This window comes from Agrilus planipennis, unplaced genomic scaffold (genome assembly GCF_000699045.2).
Source record: "Agrilus planipennis isolate EAB-ADULT unplaced genomic scaffold, Apla_2.0 scaffold6, whole genome shotgun sequence".
Taxonomy (NCBI): domain Eukaryota; kingdom Metazoa; phylum Arthropoda; class Insecta; order Coleoptera; family Buprestidae; genus Agrilus; species Agrilus planipennis.
Genome location: NW_020439302.1, coordinates 3533821 through 3556158, shown reverse-complemented (window position 1 = coordinate 3556158; position 22338 = coordinate 3533821). Strand labels below are relative to the sequence as shown.

The following is a 22338-nucleotide window of genomic DNA, read 5'->3' as shown; positions in this document are numbered from 1 at the left end:
TATACCATCCCGGACTTTTTTGTAGACCCTTTTAAGATGTACAATATTGTAGTACATTATTTTGATCTATCTCGTAGGGTTCAGCCAGCGTTTGCAATGTAAGCGCAAAAAATGTGTTTATTTACGACATCACATTAGAAACCTCTAAAATTATCAGTGTTTCCCTACTATATTATGCATGTATTATACATATAAACCTTCCTCTTGAATCACTCTATCTTTTAAAAAAACCGCATCAAAATCCGTTGCGTAGTTTTAAAGATTTAAGCAAACATAGGGTCAGACAGCGGGAAAGAGACTTTGTTTTATACTATGTAGTGATTATTGACTACAAAACAGCCAATAACACAATCTTACTTAAGAACAAACAAATTTTTCCAATAAGTGATATGTGTATAAATACATTGTATTCTTTTCATTAATAATAAAGTTCATTTTTCTAAAAATTTTTAATGGGACAGTAATATTTTTCCCCACAGGGGCCATACGCAGCATTCCTGAAGAAGCGCAAACACAGCAAGGCGTTATATGCCCCTTCCTTGCCCTAGAGGGCAACTTCATGGGGGCCACAAGACGTAGTGCAGCTACCCACTTTGGGAGCATACCTGGTTGGATGGCTATGCTTAGGACCATAATGGTACATGGTCCTACTTCGTGAGTGTTTTTGCCCATGTTTTTCCTTTTATATCCTTACTGGGTTTTCCCGGCGTCTTCGTTAGCGTGTCAAAAATCATTGACGACCACATGAAACTAATTTTTCTGTCCTTCGGAAACAGTATTTATTTTCTGGATAAAAACTACCCTATGTCCTTTTCTGTACCCCTGACAATACGTATACAAAATTTCATGATGATCGACCGAGTAGTTAAGGAGTGAAATGGTAGCAAACGAACAAAAAACAAACTTACATTTGCATTTATAATCTTTGTTAGGAGTTAGCATACGTCTAAGTCATATTTAGATAATTTGCACACTAGCCAGCTGAGCATATTTACCGCAACCTAGATAAATAGATACCCAATATGGATAGAAACAGAAGGTATAATTTTTACAGCATTTTTCCATTTTACCATCACGTTTTACTTCGGTACACGATTGGTAAAAAGTATCACGTAAAATTTTTGCCGGATATCTTGATTACCCCATTTCTAAGCGGTATACAAGAGGGTGCATTATATTCCACGCCGTAACTCGACATGCCACGCTAATACCTATCATCCACCCATCTCGGCCACCCCCGCGCATAACCAATAGCGTCGATGATGTATACGTTTTACTCATATTGTTCGTAAATTATTCATTTATTATTGAAAAGACAATCGATAGCGCGGACGAGGTAAATTAGACTCTGACCAAAGTCATACCGGAATAGTATATGGTCGCTTTGAACACGAACTCAATACGGTTTTTGTGTTTTTAATAACTCAGATACACTGGCAAGGGTAATTAGGTGTAATATTTCAGGAATTGTGCAAGGGATTTTGTAATATAAACAGGAGATGAAGTGATTCCCTAGACAAAAATTTTCAGTCTCTTTCCAGTCTCTCAGAGTCTTTTAGCGTCTCTGAGAGCGTCTTTCACAGTCTCTCAATTATTGCCTAGGTGTTTTTATGGATCTCTCACAGTCTCTGTATGAGAGACTCAAACGATAAAATCGTTAATTCACAGATTCGAGACTCTTACAGAGAGACTGAATGAATAAAACTGAAAAATAGAGAGACTCGAGTCTCTCGTAGAAAGACTGGGATCTCTGAAATATGTTGAACTTAGAAAATTTTAACCATGTCTACTGAGAAACCACTTACTGAGAGATTCGAGTCTTTCGCTCAGAGATTCGAGTCTCTCTTCAGAGACTGGATACGAAATGAGGATCTCTCTATGAGCGACTGGAGTCTCTCGTTCAGAGACGCTAAACATTCTCTCTCTCAGCGACACTAGAGAGACTCGATGAGAGATGGGGACTCGAGTCACCCTTTGAGAGACTCTGAGAGACCGAACATTTTTATCTCGGGTTGTTAGAGACAGAGATGGACGAGGTTATTATATGTAATACATTTTTATTGAAAGCTATTGTACACTGGCAAGTTTCTTGGTTTTTGGTAGATAATCTTTCCTAAGTAAGCGGGAAGCAGCCATCCACTAAAAGCGGCACACAGCTGAACTGTCAAGGGGGTGGTTTGGTAACGAAAGATACGAGAGAGAAGCAGATGAATAAGGGAGGCCTAATGGCAGCAACCAGCCTACGTCATCGCCTTGCCGGATAATATATATGTGTATTGTACATATACACAGATATATATATCCTTGTAGGCACCTATGTATGTATGTATGTATATTGATGTTAGTGTGTGTGTGTGGGTGCGTTATACGAACGCCAAACCGACTCCAAAAGATGCATGTAATGCTTAGAGCGATTTGTTTTCATTAACCTTCTTCTAGGGCCGACAAAAGCCGAAAAAAGCAATGAAAAAAACAACCGCCAAGCCCGAAAATTAACGCCGCCACAAGATACGAGCAAAACGTTTTGGAGATTGAAGACTAAATAACAAATGAAACTCGACGTTGAAAAAATCCTGATATTTTAACGTAAACCAAACAACCACTGACAAAGGGCGGGCTGAAAAGTTCGTAGGCTGACCCATATATAGCTCTACTAGTATCAAATCCGTATGATTTTTAGTTACCCCTAACCTTCAAAAGACACATGTATAAATTTGACAGCTGTTGCACTATTAGTATCTGAGTTACAGCATTTTTAGTGAAAGAACTTTTGTTGTTTGGAAAAGAAAGTGCTGTTTCGTCAAGACAATGCACCATGTCACAAATCAACGAAATCGATGGCAAAATTCCATAAATTGCGCTTCGAATTGCTTTCACATCCACCGTACTTTCCAGATCTGGCCCCCAACGACTTTTTTCTGTTCTCGGACCTCAAGAGGATGCTCGCTGAACAGAAATTCCGCGTCGATGAAGAGGCAATCTCCGAAACTGAAGCCTATTTCGAGGCTAAAGACAAATCGTAGCATAAAGATGGTACCGAAAAATTGTATGACCGCTATAATCTTTGTATCGTCCTCGGAAGGAGCTATATTGAATAATAAAATCAAATTCTATTAAAAAAAATAATTTTTTCTATACTAGCCTACGAACTTTTCAACTTTTCCGCCTGTTATTTCGATACGATGTGCGTGATGATGAGAGCAAACAAGTTCGAAATCGCGATCATCTCCAAAAATAGTTTTTCTCATTCAGTCAGATCAAGACACACCTCCTCCCGCTCGCCGCAATCCTTTTGCTATCATTTTCATTCCAATACTTCGGAAATGACATCTCTGATGGTCTCAGTATCCTGATCCATGCTGATCATTAGTGCAATCGTCTACATATTTTTTTAAATCAAAGCAAAAGTACTATCTTTTCTTGACACATAACTTCTTCAATCATTCGACTGCATTTTGAAGAGTTGTGCGGGGAAAACTCCTCGCGAAAATTGGGAAAACCTTGTTCGCAGTATGTGACACGAGACACAACTTCCTGAACCGACTGTACGAGATATACGATCAAACGTGAACGAGTCTCTCGCGTTTTCCGCGCCTTCGGTGTTTTTGACGGTGCTTTCGCATCGTCTGAATTTTTCCGGTCGACTAAACAAATTTTACGACTTTATCGATCTCTCAACATCGACGACTACAACGACCCAACACATTTTTATTGTTATTTGAACTCAGTGCCAACGAAAAAAAAAAAGCGTGTCGTGATTATTTGCACAGTTCTCAGTTGAACAGAAACGTCACCGTAGTTTCGCAGTGGTATTCGTAATAATTGTTTAAAATAGCTAGCGAAAAGTACGTACAAGAATGTTCGACAACCTTGAACCTTCAATTATTTTCATATTGTTCCTTTTTGAGTTTTAGACAAAAGAGTGTTTTATCTTATCTTCCCTTAATGATTGAGATCATCATCATCATCATAAGGTCGTCAGTCTTAAGACTGGTTCGACACGCACCTCCACTCTTTCCTATCCTGCGCTAAACTACGCATTTCCCTAAAGCTAGAGCAACCCATATTCTTACCTATTTGCGAACAGTAATCTAATTTAGGTCTACCTCTACCCCTCCTAACTTCCGTTTCTGCCTTTAATATGTCTCTTAAGGTGCCTGAGAAGGTGTCCTACTAACCTATCTAACCTATTTTTTATTGACTCCCATAGAGTCCTCTGTTCTCTTACTCTTTCTAATACCTCTTCATTTCTAACACCACATTTCGAACGCTTCTAACCTTTTCTTTACCGCCACGTCCACTGTCCATGTTTCGCACCCGTACAGCGTCGTGCTTCAAACATACACCTTTAATAATCATCTTCGAATTTCCAAATTAACCAAATTAAATTCGCGAGCATAAATGTGACTTCTCTTTATTGAAGGCGACTCGACCCTGCGCTATCCTCTGCTTTATATCCCTACTACTCCTTCCGTCCTGACTTATCTAACTCCCTAGATATCTAAAATCGGCTACTTCTTCTAATGATTGTGATGCCCGAAAAAAACTTAATTTAATCCAAAGATGGCATCCCTTCATTAATTCTTCCAGTGATTCTTTACAGCTTTATGGTAACTGATACACCTCCCTCCTAAAATTATCAATTTTTCCTAAGATTGACCACTAACAACAATTTAATGTGGGAAATCTTCATCCCTTTGCCCCTACATGTATGTACGAATTTCCCGAAAATTTGTTCGTATTTCCCGAAAAAGCAAGAGGTGAGGTAAAAGGTACTCGACGCAAGCCGAAATCGAGCACATAAATTTTCACAGCCGCCGTCTCCGTCGTCGCCCTCAGCCACCCCCATCCACCCCCGCAGTCGCGGCCGCCGCCGCCGACGACGACGGCGCTGACGCCCTCGTCCCTCCGCGCGGTGCAAACTGTTGCTCGCCAAATTGGCTCATTTATATTCATGCGTCGACGGCGTCGCGAAACTAGACGTCTGTTCGTCCGTGTCTTTATATTTGCGAAAAACGAAATGAAGAAATAGATGACGTAATTACGCATTTCGCACGCACGCGAACTCCGCACAAGTATAGTATAGCGTGGTTTTTACAGAAACGGGTGATAGTAAGATCAAAGTTTCGAAAATATATCTCTTCCGATAACTCTTCGAACTAATAGCTCATCTAAACTAAATCGTGCTTTTTAGAAACCCTTGAAGAAATAATTATTAAACATAAACTTGATATTATGCTGTCGAAAAAGTGAGTTGGATACTTTCTTCTTCAGTGAGTACCTTAATCGAGTATATAAATTGTACTAAAGACACGCAGAGTGCTTGAAGGAGAATTTGTCGACTAATAGATTCGCCGATAAAGTAACTCTCTGGATTCAACTATTGCGTTCATCAATAAACCAGTCAAAATACTATCGAAGAAGAACATGATAACTCTTGTCGAGTAATCGATTCATTGAATTCGATTTTTTATTTCCGAATAAATTAATCGAATATTTGTATTTGAGAATAAAACGATAACTTGTCGATAACCTGGCTCTCTAAATTTGACTCAGAGTAAATAAATTGATTGTCGAATACATAATAGATACATTGGATATGGTGGAAAATAAACCAATAAATAACCTATCCACTAACTCTGATTGGCATTAATCGAATATCTAACATTCGGAATTATTTCTTTGAGTTGGTCGACGAGCGCAACAAAATAGTCGAAAATAATACCAGAGGTATCGAGAATAAAATGATAACTTGTCGAAAGAATAACTCATTGAATTTTTAAGTAAATAAGTCGAATATCTAAATTATGATAGTTTCTACGTAAAATCGTAAAGAACAACACGATAGGTTATCGTGATAACCTAATGCGTCGATTTAAGGATTCAACGAGCTTAATTCGTTGATTTTAATAATCTAAATCGATAACATAAATATGTCAAATATTTTAGAAAATACCACAAATGGCTACAAATGTAGCATCGTACTACAGATGGCGTTTTCCGCGCCATTTGTGGTATTTTCTAAAACGCGCTGTTAAGACAGCAGGTAATGGTTGGTCTGTGTTCTGTCGGAGCTGCCTGCGACGCGCTGATGAGATCCAAAAAGATCGAAATCGCGATCCGCGTCTGGCAGTTTCGACAGAATACAGACCACTTCGAATTATTTTGTTCGATTATGGTAACGTGCCTATCACGTTGAGGTGAGCTACGCCGGGATTCGTTTCAGCAAGTAGATATCCATATATTTAAATGGACCTTGTTGGAGCATACGTAATCCTAAAATGTAGCATCGTACTACAGATGGCGTTTACCGCGCCATTTGTGGTATTTTCTAAAACGCGCTGTTAAGACAGCAGGTAAAAGTTGGTCTGTGTTCTGTCGGAGCTGCCTGCGACGCGCTGATGAGATCCAAAAAGATCGAATTATTTTATTCTATAAGAGTGCAATTTCCCAACAATTCCCATCAATTTATGACGTTTGAAAGAAACGCGTGACACGTGAAGTGAATCCGCAGAAGTTAAACATCCGCAATCCAGTTTTCGACTTCTCATTTTTATTTTCTTTCGTCCTTTGTTTTCCCGCTCCTCTCTTCATTCTTATTCTCTTGTTGCAGTCGAATCAAATAGCACACGCGTGTCTCGCCACGATGCGGCGACCAACGTGAAGTCGTTCGGGCCCGTTTCTATAGTAACGACGTGCTTCATAATCTACAGTATCATTTAATGATTAAATTCCACATTCCAAAGAGGAGTCGTCGGCGTCATCGGCGTCGTGCAATCGTCGTCGGTACAAGTACCAAAGCCGCTTTCCAGCCAGCCTACTAATACTTATCAAACAAACTCTCTCCAGACTTTATACCAGATACATAGAGATGCACGGTCTCTCATACACGCGCACGAAAACATCACCAGAAAAGTTGATGAGAGGTTGTCGGGAAAACTTTCCTTCAAGGGCGTTAAAATTCGAATGGAATTTGGAAAATCAAAGAAAGATTAAAAGAAATCTCATCTTATAACTGTAAGTTTAAATTAGAAGCACGAATTTCCACCTAAGTAATAAGTGAATAAGTTAATTCAGTTTATAATGGATTAGCCTAATGGTGAATTCTGTGAATCGGACGAAAAATTGTAATTGCCAACATCAGCCTTTCGGGAATCAGACACGTAGTCAAGGAAATTAGGCTTTTGCTTCATTTATTATGGAAAAGACTCAATTACGAGGTGGCCATTCACGTCCAAATCCTTCATTTAGCCATAACGAATGTCCAGTGACTTCAAACAGTCTTTTCCATCAGACGGACATCACCATTATTTCTCAAACCAATTAGGCATGAAATCCTCATGGTAGGCATTTGAAATAAAGTAAAAGAGTCATTAACAAGGATCCTTGTTGATTCAACAAGAGAAAAAGTACTCCTTCTACTAAGAATAGAAGAAACCTAATATAGACACAATTCATGTCCAAATCTTTCAAAAAGTAATAAAGGAAAATTCAAGGTGTCCAGAATTTTCAAACGGGCTCCCCTCTTTCTAAATGATGGTCATCCAGGGACACGTCCAGCCTTTTCCTTGCCCTCAAGACGCTTTGAGTTCCGAAACAATACGTAAATTTGCAATAAATAAAGAGAAAAAGTGCTCCTTCTACTAAGAATAGAAGAAACCTAATATCGAGACCATTCATGTCCATATCCTTCAAAAAGTAATAAAGGAAAATTCAAGGTGTCCAGAATTTTCAAATGGCCTCCTCTATTTCTAGATGATGGTCATCCAGGGACACGTCCAGCCTTTTCCTTGCCCTCAAGACGCTTCGAGTTCCGAAACAATACGTAAATTTGCAATAAATAAAGAGGAAAAATTCTCCTTATACTAGGAATGGAAGAAACCTAATGTCGACATCATTCATGCCCAAATCTTCCAAAATGTAATTAAGTCAAGGTGTCCAGAAATTTCAAATGGGCTCCTCTTTTTCTAGGCGATGGTCATCCAGGGACACGTCCAGCCTTTTCGTTGCCCTCAAGACGCTTTGAGTTCCGAAACAATACGTAAATTTGCAATAAATAAAGAGAAAAAGTGCTCCTTCTACTAAGAATAGAAGAAACCTAATATCGAGACCATTCATGTCCATATCCTTCAAAAAGTAATAAAGGAAAATTCAAGGTGTCCAGAAATTTAAAATGGGCTCCTCTTTTTCTAGATGATGGTCATCCAGGGACACGTCCAGCCTTTTCTTTGCCCTCAAGACGCTTCGAGTTCCGAAATGATACGTAAATTTCCAATAAATATAACATACATGTAACAATAATAATGCCCAGTTGTTGCTGAGGTTTTCCGACCTCCGTCGTATTCATTGCGTTGTATGCACTTTATCTTAGCAATAAACTCTCACGATAAACGAACAACTACACACATTTACACAAATACCCATCTACACATACACGCACGTGATCGCAACACAACACACACACACACAAAAGTACATACAGGACTCGGGATATTATATACTCACGCCTGCTTCGCGCAGAGTACATAACCGCGTCTCTTGATACACATTCAGGCTAACAACACACACGCTTGTACATTATACAAACACGTCAGACGTTAAACGCGAGTAAAAGTGTATGTATTAAACGTGCACGTATGTATATATATATATATAGGTATGTGACAACGCGAGCGACAGAACGACTGCAACTGGCCAGAAGGTGCTCCTGTTGTATTAACAGCTACTGTTCATATGTACATACATACATACATGTAATCGTTATGGAGTGTATCACCAGCGTTTCTTGGAATATGTGTAATCTGAATACAATCACTTAAGGGACGTCGGATTGTGTAAGAACGGTAGTTACTGCAATCAGGTCTGTGACCTTTGTCTTATTGTATTCTTCATATTAGCAATGAAGTGTATGGAAGTCAATCGGTCTCTATTTTCTCATTATACAGAGGAAATTCAGGAACATGTTTTGTTTCTAGGTACTACTGGAAATTGACATTCGAAAGACACGATACGTAAAGCTTAAAACATCTCGTAGCACTTCTCCTAAAAGGTCCAAGAATCCTGCCAACGCTTGTCGCTGTTCTCATCTTGGGCCTTTGATAGCAATGAATCCTAGAAGCACCTCGTGTAAAATTACATATATCTACGTTGCTTCTTAATAACAGACAGCGGCATGCCCTAGAGGTTTAGATCACTAGGGATTCGGGAAGACTCCAGGTCGATTCCGGATCCGTCTGACCTAGTCCAAGTTCTTCTGGGGTTTCCTTGGATCACTTAGGCATATGCTGGAGCAGTAATACGTATTCCACAGATATAATATTTCACTCCCTTCGGTCTTCATTTCGTCCGTCTCCTCATCTTTCTTACCCCAACCACCACTAACCTAAAGAATTCACAGTTCCTAAAAGAAGACTGAAGAGGGTCTTCCACCCTACGCTCCGACATAGATGGGAGCGACCGTCCGCTCATTAGCATTAGTAACTTGTGTGAATAGTACACCTAAAAGTTTCTTTTCTTAACAGCAGTGACTTCCTTGACCACTGGTTTAAGGAACTGCTAAAAACAATCTCATATTGGAGATCCCTTTATAGACCATAAATTTTAGTCAAAAATTCACATAACGACTCCTGGAAACGTAACAAAACTTTAAGTGAAACTCTTAATTATCTAATATCGCTTTTCTATTCTTAGGCCATCGATCTTTACATCAATGGAAACTGTCTTGAACCATTTCCTTATTATATCGTGTGAAATTAAGTGAAACTTCCAAAAGAATATAATAGAATGATATAGCTTATCATCCAGGGATAGAGGATAAGTCAACTGACCAAAATAACTAGTAAATGTCATGCATTAGGGTCAGTTTTGGCCCAAAATATACTGCACATCAAACAACCACGTTCACTTTTATATTACACCGTTACTATCCGTACGATTACTTATTAAATTACATAACCCGAAGAAAGATCGATACGCAATCGATTCTATTCTGATAAAGGACATAAAACTTCCAATAAACCTCTCTTCCCAATTGTATCATACCTGGTACAATGGATTACGCCGGGCGATTCGGTTGTTGTTCCGCGAAACGTGGGCGAATGCTTTATTGTTACGGTCATACCTCGCGTAACTTCCTCGACGAACATCAACCAAGTTGACGTCAAAACGGTGCATTTCACTTGGACGCGTGGTACCCACGCCTCATGGTATACACGTCCAGAACTACTCATTAAAATTATTGTGCCACACGAAAAATTTTGCGTCGTGGATACACAGCAACACTGGGACGGAGTATAGTGTTGTTATTAGCCGCGTATACATGAGAGGGAGCGTTGGGTACAATTGCCCCCCTCCTCCAAATGCCCTAAATCATGACCGAAGGAAGCAGTTTGCTTTGACAAACAGATGTTTGATCAAATTTTTGGTATAGAGGGTGGGTGGTTTGTATAAAGTGGTGCCTAGATTTTATTGGCTTTCAAAATATCATTCTATATATAGGGAAGCCAACTGATTGGTGATGGGGGGTATCCCTATTCGTTTTCTTGTGTAATAAAAAATAACACACAAAAAAAATGAGGTGACTGACGTGGAAACAAAGAACCGATGTTGCAGAATTAACAATACACTTACTTGATATTTGGCTTGGCTTTGTTGATCAACACCTCGCATATGGGACAGTGGCTATTATCTTGCAGGAATTTTATGAGACAACTGCGGCAAACTGTAATAAGAAAAACACATGGAGCACCACATTTCTTAATATATTTCTGTTTGGAGCAAATAAAGAGTGTTCAGGATTTCGTATTTTCACATTTTAATTTCTCTAGCACCGGAAAAACGATTTCACAAGAAATAGAACTTTCTAGATTGTTGTTTGAACTTATCATAATTCTGACATTGGTAGGTAAACGACGAAATTAACAAAAACCAAATAACAACAAGGACAAAGGGTTGAGGCTTGTTTACTTACATGAATGCAGGCATTCGGATATGGTGGTTGCATCGATAAAATAACCCTTGCACAGATAACAGGTGAGATGCGAGTTGATTTCGACCAACCTGATTTTTTCTGGCTTGGCCAGTTTTGGCAGATGCATGGTCATCGGATCTGATCTGAAACAAGGAAAATACAAATGGTTAAAAGTACCTTCACTAATGGCATACATGAAAGTATCAAGATATACTTCAATAGACGAAAACTAAAAGTAAAATTTTACTGTGGACTCCTTCGTTTGGTTCTGTTTCGTTGATCATTATTTTAGTTTCTTTGGGTCAGTATTTAAATATGAAGAGCGAGTATTTAAATACAAAGGGTGTATATAAATCCATTTGGAAAATGTGGAAAATCAAAATCAAACCACGTGTTTAAAGTTATTTATTAATCAAAAATAATAATCGACATTTCGCCAAAGTTGTCGGGCTTTTTCAAGATTAGTTTTTACATAAACAGCACCTAATTCCCAAGAAGAATCCCATCAATCTAAAAACTATTAATATGAGGCCTTCAATACCGATCGTTTATTGAATCGAGGAAGTCTTTAGTAAGTTCTTGTAACTTCACTTATAAAAACGACCATTTAATTTGTTGCGATCCTCATTACCAAAAGAAAATGTTCAAGAAAATTGCCGTGTGGCACTTGGCAAACGAATTCCGGTCGAAATTTGTTTTCGTTTGTTGGAGTACAGCCAGAGAATTTTATAGGATCAATAAAACGAAACGGGCCCGGCTCAATTTGTTGTGTACCGTCCGTCCGTCCGTCCGTCCGTCGCAACAATAGCCTACTAGGTAGTCAGTCCTCGGGGTACCTTCAATAGTCCGACTAATCCGTTTTTTAATACCGAACCCACGCCTACGGAACGGAATTATCCTCTTCCTTCCTCTGATATCCTTAATTGCATCAATTTCAGTGAATACACGTATAGGTGCGTATTACGCGTTTAGCCGATGTTAAATCGTTTAATTTGATGTTTAGAGTACGAAAACAAGCTACTTTATAAAACGAATTTTTATTGTTCGACCTTTTGAAGAATTAAAATGAAAATAGAGTTGCACAACAGAAGACCTGCTACTACGTAATTGTTTAAATTGACGATAGACAGTACGTGTTTCAATAAATAATAATTTGAAGGGTGTTAAATGGATGTAATAGGGGATCGCATGGCAAAAAGCGCAATTAAGTGCCAAAGAAAACTAAAAGTTGCAATCCGAAGCCGGCCCTGATGGGCGCGAACTGGCAACGTACCTACAGACAAATTGCGATAATAACTAAGCAGCTACTTCGATGGAGAATGTAAGAAGTATATTGATTGCGGCGTTGCAATGTCCTATTTCGCTGCGTGGTCGTACCAGGACCGGACTGTACTTTGAAATACGTTTTTCTCGAAAACGGCGGACTTTAGGACCACCAAACATTTACGTAATTTTGTTTACAAGGAATCCTAAAAGACTTCGACTTGGACTCAACAATCCTATGTTTCATATAATCAATTAGAATCAAGAAGATGTGATGCGTGAATTCTTTTTTTGTCATTACTGAAAGTTTTTCCACTAAAATTTTATCCAATGAATGAACAAGTAACTTTTTGTGCTTCCCCTTGTACCATCATCGTTATTCAACAAGTACCTATCCGCGCACACACTCGCACAAAATTGCCACAAGCTTTTATCGCCTCATTATCGCTATCCATTCTTCACACATTAGTTCCAAGGTTATCGACCATAAATGAACCAAATAATGTTCCGACAAGATTCTCTCTGACAACATACGATGATGATAAGGTTTATGTTTCACAGTCCTTACACCTACGTATGTATGATGCTATCAGTCATACAAAGCGTAACAGAATCCTTTAGCACCCTTTTTGCTGCACCGTCCTTACCTAATACAATTACAACAAAACAGGCTTCGACAGGAATTTATCCATTCACGGCGTTCTTAACATATTATTTGTCATTATGACATCTAATAAGTTTGCCTAAAAATGACCCTCGGAGATACTGTAATAATTCAGGTGATTACTAGCCACTATCAGATTATCCAGTACGATTCGTCCAAGTCTTCAAATATTTCCATTATGTTTAAGGAGTCGTGTTTTGAGCTTAGGGAATACACGACAGTCACTGGGTGTCAAATCTGGCGAATAAGGTGGTTGCAGAAGCAGTTCAAACATTAATTTGTTGAACTGATGGTGTCCTCATTTGGGTGTAAAGGTGGAGTTGCTTCCTGACGTTTCGCTAGCACGAGTGACAAGCTTCTTCAGATCGGAAATGGAAGGATCTCTGGAAAAGTTTGTCACTCGCGCTAGCGAAATGTTAGGAATCAACTCACTTCTAAGTTCACGAACGATTAATTTAGAAATTCTAAAAAGATTGTTAAAAGTGTATGTTTGGAGTGCGGCGTTGTACGGGAGCGAAACATGGACGCCGGGCGCGGGGGAAAATAAAAGGCAAGACGCGTTCAAAATGTGGTGTTACAGGCGAATGATGAGGATACAATGGATAGAAAAGGTTAGAAATGAAGAGGACTCTATGGAAGTCGATAAGAAATAGGCGAGATAGGTTGGTAGGACACCGTGAAGGTTTAATCAGAGACATATTAGAGACAGACTTAAGAGGAGTAGAGGTAGACCTAGATTAGTTAAGGATGTGGGTTGTTCCAGATAGATGCCAAGATTAGCTCAGGATAGGAAAGAGTGGAGGTGTGTGTCTAACCAGTCAGGACTGACTAGCTAATGATGATGGGGACATTCAATGCCGCTAATTTCTTTTGTGTACCAAAAAATAGCTTCGTCTCCTATGAAAGTGGTTCACCTGGATCCTGTCCATTGTTTGGCTGTTACTTTCCAGAACTACATCGATGGATCCAAGTATCATTAACAGTTGTTATGAATAAAACATAAAATTCGCTGGTTTCCACTTGCAATACAGTGCCAAATCCTCAGTTGATACTGATTTGAGATGCAATTTTTGTTGGATGTATAAAACATTTCATACAAATTCTTTAACAATTTTAGATTTCTTGGTAACTGTTAACTTTCTGTCTCAAGCACGATTTTATGGTTTTTTTCTTTGTGGGGTTTCTAAATCGCGGTTCGTTATCAGTTTACTTCTGCCACACAAAATTCACCAATGTATAATTTTATCGTTGCATATTAAGTTGAATAAGAGTCTTCTAACGTTGAATACATTTCCAATCGGATTTCAGACGTAATTAAGTGTTTCAAGCATCGTATTTTATTTATAATCGCACACTTTTCCAATTTTTATCCAAGGAACACGTCATTTCACATTGTATACTAATTGACCCCGTAGTGGATAAAATGATAGTCTTATTGAGATTTAATCAGGCGCTATAGCATTTTTCTCGACCAATGTGAGTAGATTAATAAAAAAAATTGTTCTTCATATTGTCAGTTCAGTAAATCCCGGGAAAGTAGAAAATTTTATACCTACACAAGACGTCAAAGAGATTTTTGAACGTGTCGCGGTAACATGGATGGAAAATATATGTATGTTACAGGCATATGAAGCGCGGCTGTCATCAACATCAAACAGAAGTAGAAGGCGCGTGTTTACTCCCCCATAATCCCCCTTTTATTTCCTTCTTATGTGCGCGCGAAACGGGATAGGAATGTCCCGAAATTTATTGCACGCGACAGCACTGGAAAAACGAATTATTTGCTTTTTCATTAATAGAAAAAAGAATGCCAACGATAAATCTTCACACGTCGCCTCTGTCTGCCTGTCAGACATTAATATATGCGCGATTCAGATGAATACGAAGAATAACGTCGACTCTTACAAATTTGTTACAATTTTCTATTGCACTACACGTCTTATCAATTATTTACATGCATCTAGTTGTTAATATTTGGAAATATGATAAAAAACACAGACCTGCACAGCACATATCTAAAATAATAAAGATTTTTAGGTTAAGTACATTTATTGTTCAAGGATAACAACCTAAATATCGAATGTAGGCCTAAGTAACACTTTCATCCTAATCCTGATCCTGTTCCCAGTTGGCATTGTATAACAAGAGAAGATGGTACACGATTGTGTAGCAGACCATTTTAATTGGTTAATATCTTTTATAATTCCTACTTATAGCAGTATTAGCATCTAGCAAGGAGGACCTAGAGATGGCTTTAAATAAAATGGAAGCGGTACTGACAGATCAGTACTGTATGAAAATAAATAAAAGTAAAACTAAAATACTGGTATGCAAGGGAAGAAAAAGTAGGGAAAGAGCGAATATAAAGATAGGAGACGAAAAATTAGAAGAAGTGGCTGATTTTAGATACCTAGGAAGTCAGATAAGTGAGGATGGAAGGAGTAGTAGGGATATAAAGCAGAGGATAGCGCAGGGTCGTGTCGCCTTTAATAAAAAGAAGTCACTTCTATGCTCGCGAACGGTTAATTTAGAAATTCGAAAAAGGTTGTTAAAGGTGTATGTTTGGAGCACGGCGTTGTACGGGTGCGAAACATGGACAGTGGGAGCGGCGGAAAAGAAAAGGTTAGAAGCGTTCGAAATGTGGTGTTATAGGCGGATGATGAGGATATCGTGGGTAGAAAAGGTTAGAAATGAAGAGGTATTGGAAAGAATAGGAGAACAGAGGACTCTATGGAAGTCAATAAGAAATAGGCGAGATAGGTTGGTAAGACACCTTCTCAGACATGAAGGTCTAGTCAAAGACATATTAGAGGCAGAAACAGGAGTTAGGAGGGGTAGAGGTACACCTAGACTAGATTACTGTTCGCAAATAGTTAAGAATGTGGGTTGTTCTAGTTTTAGGGAAATGCTATGTTTAGCTCAGGATAGGAAAGAGTGGAGGTACGTGTGCGACCAGTCTTAGGACTGACGACCTTATGATGATGATGATGATGAATTCCTACTGTTTCTCTCTTCTAACCGATTCATATCAAAAGTGGTTTTGTACCAATCTGTTTTTTGACGTTTACTTAGAAGTTCGTTGAATGAATTCTTTTAGTTTCAATTATTTTTGGAAGATAATTGTCCATCGCTCGAGAACGAAATGGATCAATTTGCAACCACTTTATTCACTTCCAGGTGGTTTATTAAGGAGAAAATTTAGTGACAACGACCAGGAACTCACAATTAAGGGCATACCACCGAGTTATTTCTCGCGAACGGTGAATAAATTTCGTTTCGCGGAATGAGAGTGCGTATAAGGGAAGGACTACTCCATCGGACCAATTAATGAATTAACTTTGCGGAGAAAAGATATTTCCAACAAACGGTGAAGATACGGAAACGAAAACGGTCCAAATGAGGCCCTCACATTTTCCCCTTTATTGATCGTAAAACTGTCTCCGTTATATAACCTCACCCCGTACCTAACGAGACAACAAGTGCCAACGCCGTCTGGAAAATATGACGAATTACGAAAACTAGACGCCCTGTATATGCTTTTGACTAATAAAAAGCTTCGATTCCAGCCACAAGCCCGAAAAAAAAAAAATGGAACATCAAAGAAGAAGAAACAAAAGCAGGTTCCATTAAAACGAGTGAATTTTTTATAGAAAATATCTGTTGCCGGCTTCACGCTGCTTAAGGCGAAGCTTGGAATGGCTGACTTTGACCTTTTTTTACAACCGTCTGCCTGAGAAATGACATTTTCCTCAGGAAAAACCACTTTCCCGGGCACGAAAACTTTTCCGCTGAGATTACAAGTTTCAGATAAAGACAAACTGGCGACTGATTGTATAATAAGAATAACTCCTTTTGCACGGTGAATAACCCAAATTGACGTATTACTTAATTAATTGAATAAGAAATGACACAAATAAGTGTAAAGGGAACGAGCATTTTCTTTCGTTTTGTGGTGTTATAGGCGGATGATGAGGATATCGTGGGTAGAAAAGGTTAGAAATGAAGAGGTATTGGAAAGAATAGGAGAACAGAAGACTCTATGGAAGTCAATAAAAAATAGGCGAGATAGGTTGGTAGGACACCTTCTCAGGCATGAAGGTCTAGTCAGAGACATATTAGAGGCAGAAACAGGAGTTAGGAGGGGTAGAGGTAGACCTAGATTAGATTACTGTTCGCAAATAGTTAAGGATGTGGGCTGTTCTAGTTTTAGGGAAATGCGAAGTTTAGCTCAGGATAGGAAAGACTGGAGGTACGTGTCCAACCGGTCTTAGGACTGATGACCTTATGATGATGATGATGATGATAGAGAGAGAACTGTAGATACAAATCATATATGTAGTTATACCTTCTATAATAACGTTCTGATAGTTAGATAAAGAAAAACACTAACAGATTTAAAATGAAAATACATAAAGTATGGTGTAGACTGTAGAGACCGTTTTTCATTTGTTATGACCAGTGATGAAAATCCCCGGAAAACGTTCACATGTCCCCGACGAGATGTTTCCGAAAGATACTCACGCAAACTTTACTTTTAACCACTTCAAAGGGTTGCGGATCACGTAATTAATGCAAGGGATAAAGACCTACACGGCGTCTTCCGTTTAGCCCTTAAAAGCGTTAGCATCCCAGGCCGTATGCCAATCAGATTTGACACATCAACCACAAACGTTTTACATTTCAAAAAATCATAAAATCATTATTAAACCCTTATTTATTTAGGTGACGCTTACAGTTTTGGAAACTATGTAGTTGAAAAGAGCATCCTCACGCTTAAGGTAATTTTTAATTCGCACCCACTAAGAAGTTAACCCGTAGCTCATTTTAATAACAAATACTTATTTGGAGCCGCACCTAATCCAGGTGGTTTCTTTGTATTGTGTTGATTTAGGTAGGGAGAGTAGATTGGGTTATGACAAGTAAATACCATCTCCCTAATTCCGAGGGGCTTCTCATACTCTGTCATAGGAGAGACTTCAAAAATTTTTCCGAAAAGGTACCACTTGATCACCAATTAATACCGAGCGGCATGGCCTAGAGGTTTAGACCATTGCTTAGCATTCGGGAGGACGCCGGTTCGATTCCGGGTCCGTCTGCCTTGGTGCAACTTTTTCTGTGGTTTTCTTGGATCAATTAGGTAAATGCTGGGGCAGTAATATTCCACAGATAATCTTTCATTTTCCTCTTTCTTCATTTCGTCCGTCTCGTCTTTCTCACCCGAACCACCACCCACCCATTCCCACGATTCCTGCAAGCAGGCTGAAGAGGTCCTTCCGTCTTACCTTCCGGCGTTGTCCGGAGGGACTGCCCGTCCACAGGCATACCTCGCTGGTGGGAATGAAACACCCAAAAGTTAAAGTTTTCACCAATTCAGTGGTTCGAAGAAGATTTACCAAATCTTCAACCCCCAACTAGATCTTATGAGAGAAACCCAAAACATGTAGTGGTCCTAATGCTACATTATATAGCTCACTTCAAATAGGACCCGCACAAGATAATTTTGATAGGATCCAGATGTAACGCCTTAGAAATATTTGAGCCGTCTGGCAACCAAACTTGGTCCACTAGATGGAGTTATCCTATGAGGACCTGTTTAGGTTATAGGTATCATTTGACCTGATCATGTCAAATCTAATTAGACTCATTCTTCTAAGAGTTTTTATTTTTTTTTTATTTTTTCTCAGGAGGACCCCATGCGGCATTCGTAGTCGATCCAAGGACTCGCTTTACCGACCAGGACTTTTTTGAAAAACATCAAACTCCAACGCTGTTCAACCCCCGAACGTCACGTACCCATACGAGATTCATTGAAGACAGCTTAACTTGCAAAGAAAAATCCCACGAGAACCCCCGGACACAAATACGTATACACAAAGCCGCCTATGTAATCAACCCCCCAACAAAATACATTATAAATACTGAGACCTAATTATATATGTATATGCATGTAGGAACGTACATAGTGGCGGGTATCTGTAGGTAGATGCCTACAGATCCAGAAAAATTTATTCACATCCCTCGATGCTGCGTATGAAAAAAAAAAAAGAACGCTGAACTAGATTAAGGGTTGTTATGGTTATAGCCCTCTATCCGCCGTGATACCTGCTAAAGCGCATGACGGAAGGCATTNGGACTGCCCGTCCACAGGCATACCTGGCTGGTGGGAATGAAACACCCAAAAGTTAAAGTTTTCACCAATTCAGTGGTTCGAAGAAGATTTACCAAATCTTCAACCCCCAACTAGATCTTATGAGAGAAACCCAAAACATGTAGTGGTCCTAATGCTACATTATATAGCTCACTTCAAATAGGATCCGCACAAGATAATTTTGATTGGGACCAGACGTAACGCCTTAGGTATATTTGTGGCAAGTATGGCAACCAAACTTGGTCCATCAGATGGAGTTATCCTATGAGGACCTGTTTAGGTTATAGGTATCATTTGACCTGATCATGTCAAATCTAATTAGACTCATTCTTCTAAGAGTTTTTATTTTATTTTTATTTTTTCTCAGGAGGACCCCATGCGGCATTCGTAGTCGATCCAAGGACTCGCTTTACAGACCAGGACTTACACAGCAACACTGGGACGGAGTATAGTGTTGTTATTAGCCGCGTATACATGAGAGGGAGCGTTGGGTACAATTGCCCCCCTCCTCCAAATGCCCTAAATCATGACCGAAGGAAGCAGTTTGCTTTGACAAACAGATGTTTGATCAAATTTTTGGTATAGAGGGTGGGTGGTTTGTATAAAGTGGTGCCTAGATTTTATTGGCTTTCAAAATATCATTCNATATATATATATATTTATATGTATCCGTCAAATTAATGGCAAGTTTTGATTAATAAGTTACATAAATCATATAAAAGGAATAGGAATACGACATACACACAAAAAGAAACAGCTCCACTAGACTAGTGTCATTTTTCCGCATGTTAATTACCGCCTTTCTAAACAATACGTAATTAATTAGATAGAATAACCTGGATTCAAGTTTCAGCAACGAAAGAGGAAGATAAGAAAACTCACCGGTCAATTCTGAGAAACGAATTGCATCCAACGGGTCCAGTGTTTGAAATAAATGCACAAAACGAACAAACAAAAAGCCCGGTGACACTTGTGAACACTATGAATCGGCTTTTTCAACGTAATGTGCACAATTTGAGAACAAACATCACTTTTGAAAAACATCAGAAAACTTTTGTTCACGAAAAGAAAAAAAAAAGAATTTCCATGGACGACTTTATTTACATCAGTGACTGGCTGGATGACATGAAGGGTCAAACGACAGCGTGTTGATGATAAGTCAGTTATCAAGTAAATAATACCGTATATGTTATTATTATTATTATTTTTTTGTTTGTGTCAGATCTAGGTACCTATTAATATATTACTTAAACATAATTAATTCTAAATTAACGTTCCCGTTAGATATGATGTTATACATATAATGCCCATTTTGACATTTAATAATTTTGTACACTTATGTACATGCTATGTAGTATATGCTCACGACTAGGTATATAGTGTATCTACTATTGATGGGTTCCAAGAAGAAAACGGTTGGATAGAACCGCCCACTTGTGTTGCATGGGTCTGGCATCAGCAACATATTGTTCATGTAGTTAGTAAATGTTTATTGTTAATGCGTTGAAAAGTCGGATTTTCCTAGAACTTCGTATGTTCCAAGAAGAACCATTTTCTGCTGCTTCAACTGCCAACGAGAAGAATTGAGCTTCAGTTAGTAGAATTTCTTTTATTGGTGCTCTTATTCCATGTAGTCTTTATCTTATTTCATGACCATTTAATTGTAGATTATTATTAACAATACCGAGAACATTTATTACTAATTATGTACTTGGATAATTAAAACAACTGCTATACGCTTCCACTGCGATAAGGACATTCCTAATTAGAAAGAATACTTCACTCATTGGATCTTCCGGACGATCAGAGATTCCACCGGCTCCGTTGAAAGCAATATCTTTGCCCAGTCTGGAAGCACCCTCTTTGTTCTTTTACAGTGATAACTCATTCATAATAAGCAAGTACTAGGTGCCATTTGGAATAAGGCCATTCCATTTCCCAGTGAAAGGCATCCCCTGTTAATCCTTGAGGTATTTTAGAGTGATCTACCGTACCTTTTTTATAGAACATATGACCTATATGAGTGACATTCGGGAAAGAACTCAACCTACGATAAGTAGTACCTTTCAGTGAAAGAACTACTCAAACTTCTTTGAAATTCACTTTTATATCCCAGTAGAAACAAGGATTTGCTTACAGTAACTTATCTATTATTTTTTGTACAAAATTCTTGCCAATTCAGGGTTATTAATAAGAAGGTACATAAGGCCTAAGTAGTCGTTCAAGCCCTAAAGCTACTTACCGAATTTTCTCTGTCTAAACGACTTGAGCAATAAACCTAGCAATGGTGGTAATCCAAAGTTGTGCACATTTTTTCACAAAACAGTCCACAATACTGCCAGCAATAGAAGTAACCGGCAGCCGACGTATTACATTCTGTACGTTTCAATAATGAATAGGCCGAGGGACCAATTCCAGGCAAATTTTTACGACGGTCGAGGAGACCTCTTCGAGGGCCGTCGATTCTACGAATCCAAAGCCATCCCGTCGCACAACGTTACCGAGAGGCCAGTATCCGGAAAACTCAGACGACAAGACGGAAAAAAGCTCGGATAACTTTCGAGAGAATTCTCATGTAATAGTTCGACGCTGTGTGTGTCATCCGTTTTAAAAGCAGCGGCAGCACGCACATAGACTCACTTACAAACACCGATACACATACACGCATACACACGCACACACACAGAGAAGACCATAACCTTATTTTGCGCACATTTCAAAACCCCTTCCTCGATTTCGTATAAACGCGCGAACGAAACGGTTTGAAAACGTCGTCGCACTTTGACGGATTATTCTTCATAAAAACCGACGATGTTAAAAACAATTGTCGTAGTGGACGTTGGTGTTGTGTTTTATTCCACGGCTCGGTACGATTTCGCTCGGCAGACTGGTGAGTTTCCCATCTGACGGCGGTCTGAACGACTGCGAGAGGTAAATAAACGACGGAGAGCCTATGTATCACTTCCCCCTTATGTACCTCGCAGTACATATTTACACTGTACACACTCACACAAATATACATGCAGATATATAAGTGTCTATGTATTTATATAGACTACGGTTCTCTCCACTGCCGGCTGTTACTGAAGGTTTTGTTCAAGCGAAGTACACTGTAAAAATATGGAACCGGTTTTATGACATTATAAAAGTTTCTCGTTATAAACGAAATATTGCACTGACGATGAGCGTAATAAGAGGAAGAGAGAGTGCGTTCGTGCGTGCAGGACCGGGGAAATTTCCCATGTGTGCAACGCACACTTTGAACACAAATAATAATATACATAGACGTTATGT

General features: G+C 39.0%; 1 protein-coding gene across 4 annotated transcripts in view; it reads right to left on the bottom strand.

Annotated features, from left to right (window-relative positions):
• The window catches only part of LOC108745263 (polycomb group protein Psc-like), a 134868-nt gene that overhangs the window by 28053 nt on the left and 84477 nt on the right, over positions 1–22338 (bottom strand). For 2 of the 4 annotated variants that reach the window (XM_025978346.1, XM_018481409.2), the window contains 2 exons: positions 10970–11112; positions 10630–10720 (listed from right to left, as the gene is read on the bottom strand). In XM_025978346.1, coding sequence (XP_025834131.1) covers positions 10630–10720; positions 10970–11102 — 224 coding nt within the window. In that variant the 5' untranslated portion in view covers positions 11103–11112. Of the gene's footprint in view, positions 1–10629; positions 10721–10969; positions 11113–19926; positions 20036–21286; positions 22048–22338 lie in introns of those variants that run through there. The other 2 variants (XM_018481418.2, XM_018462898.2) reach the window with 2 other exon arrangements.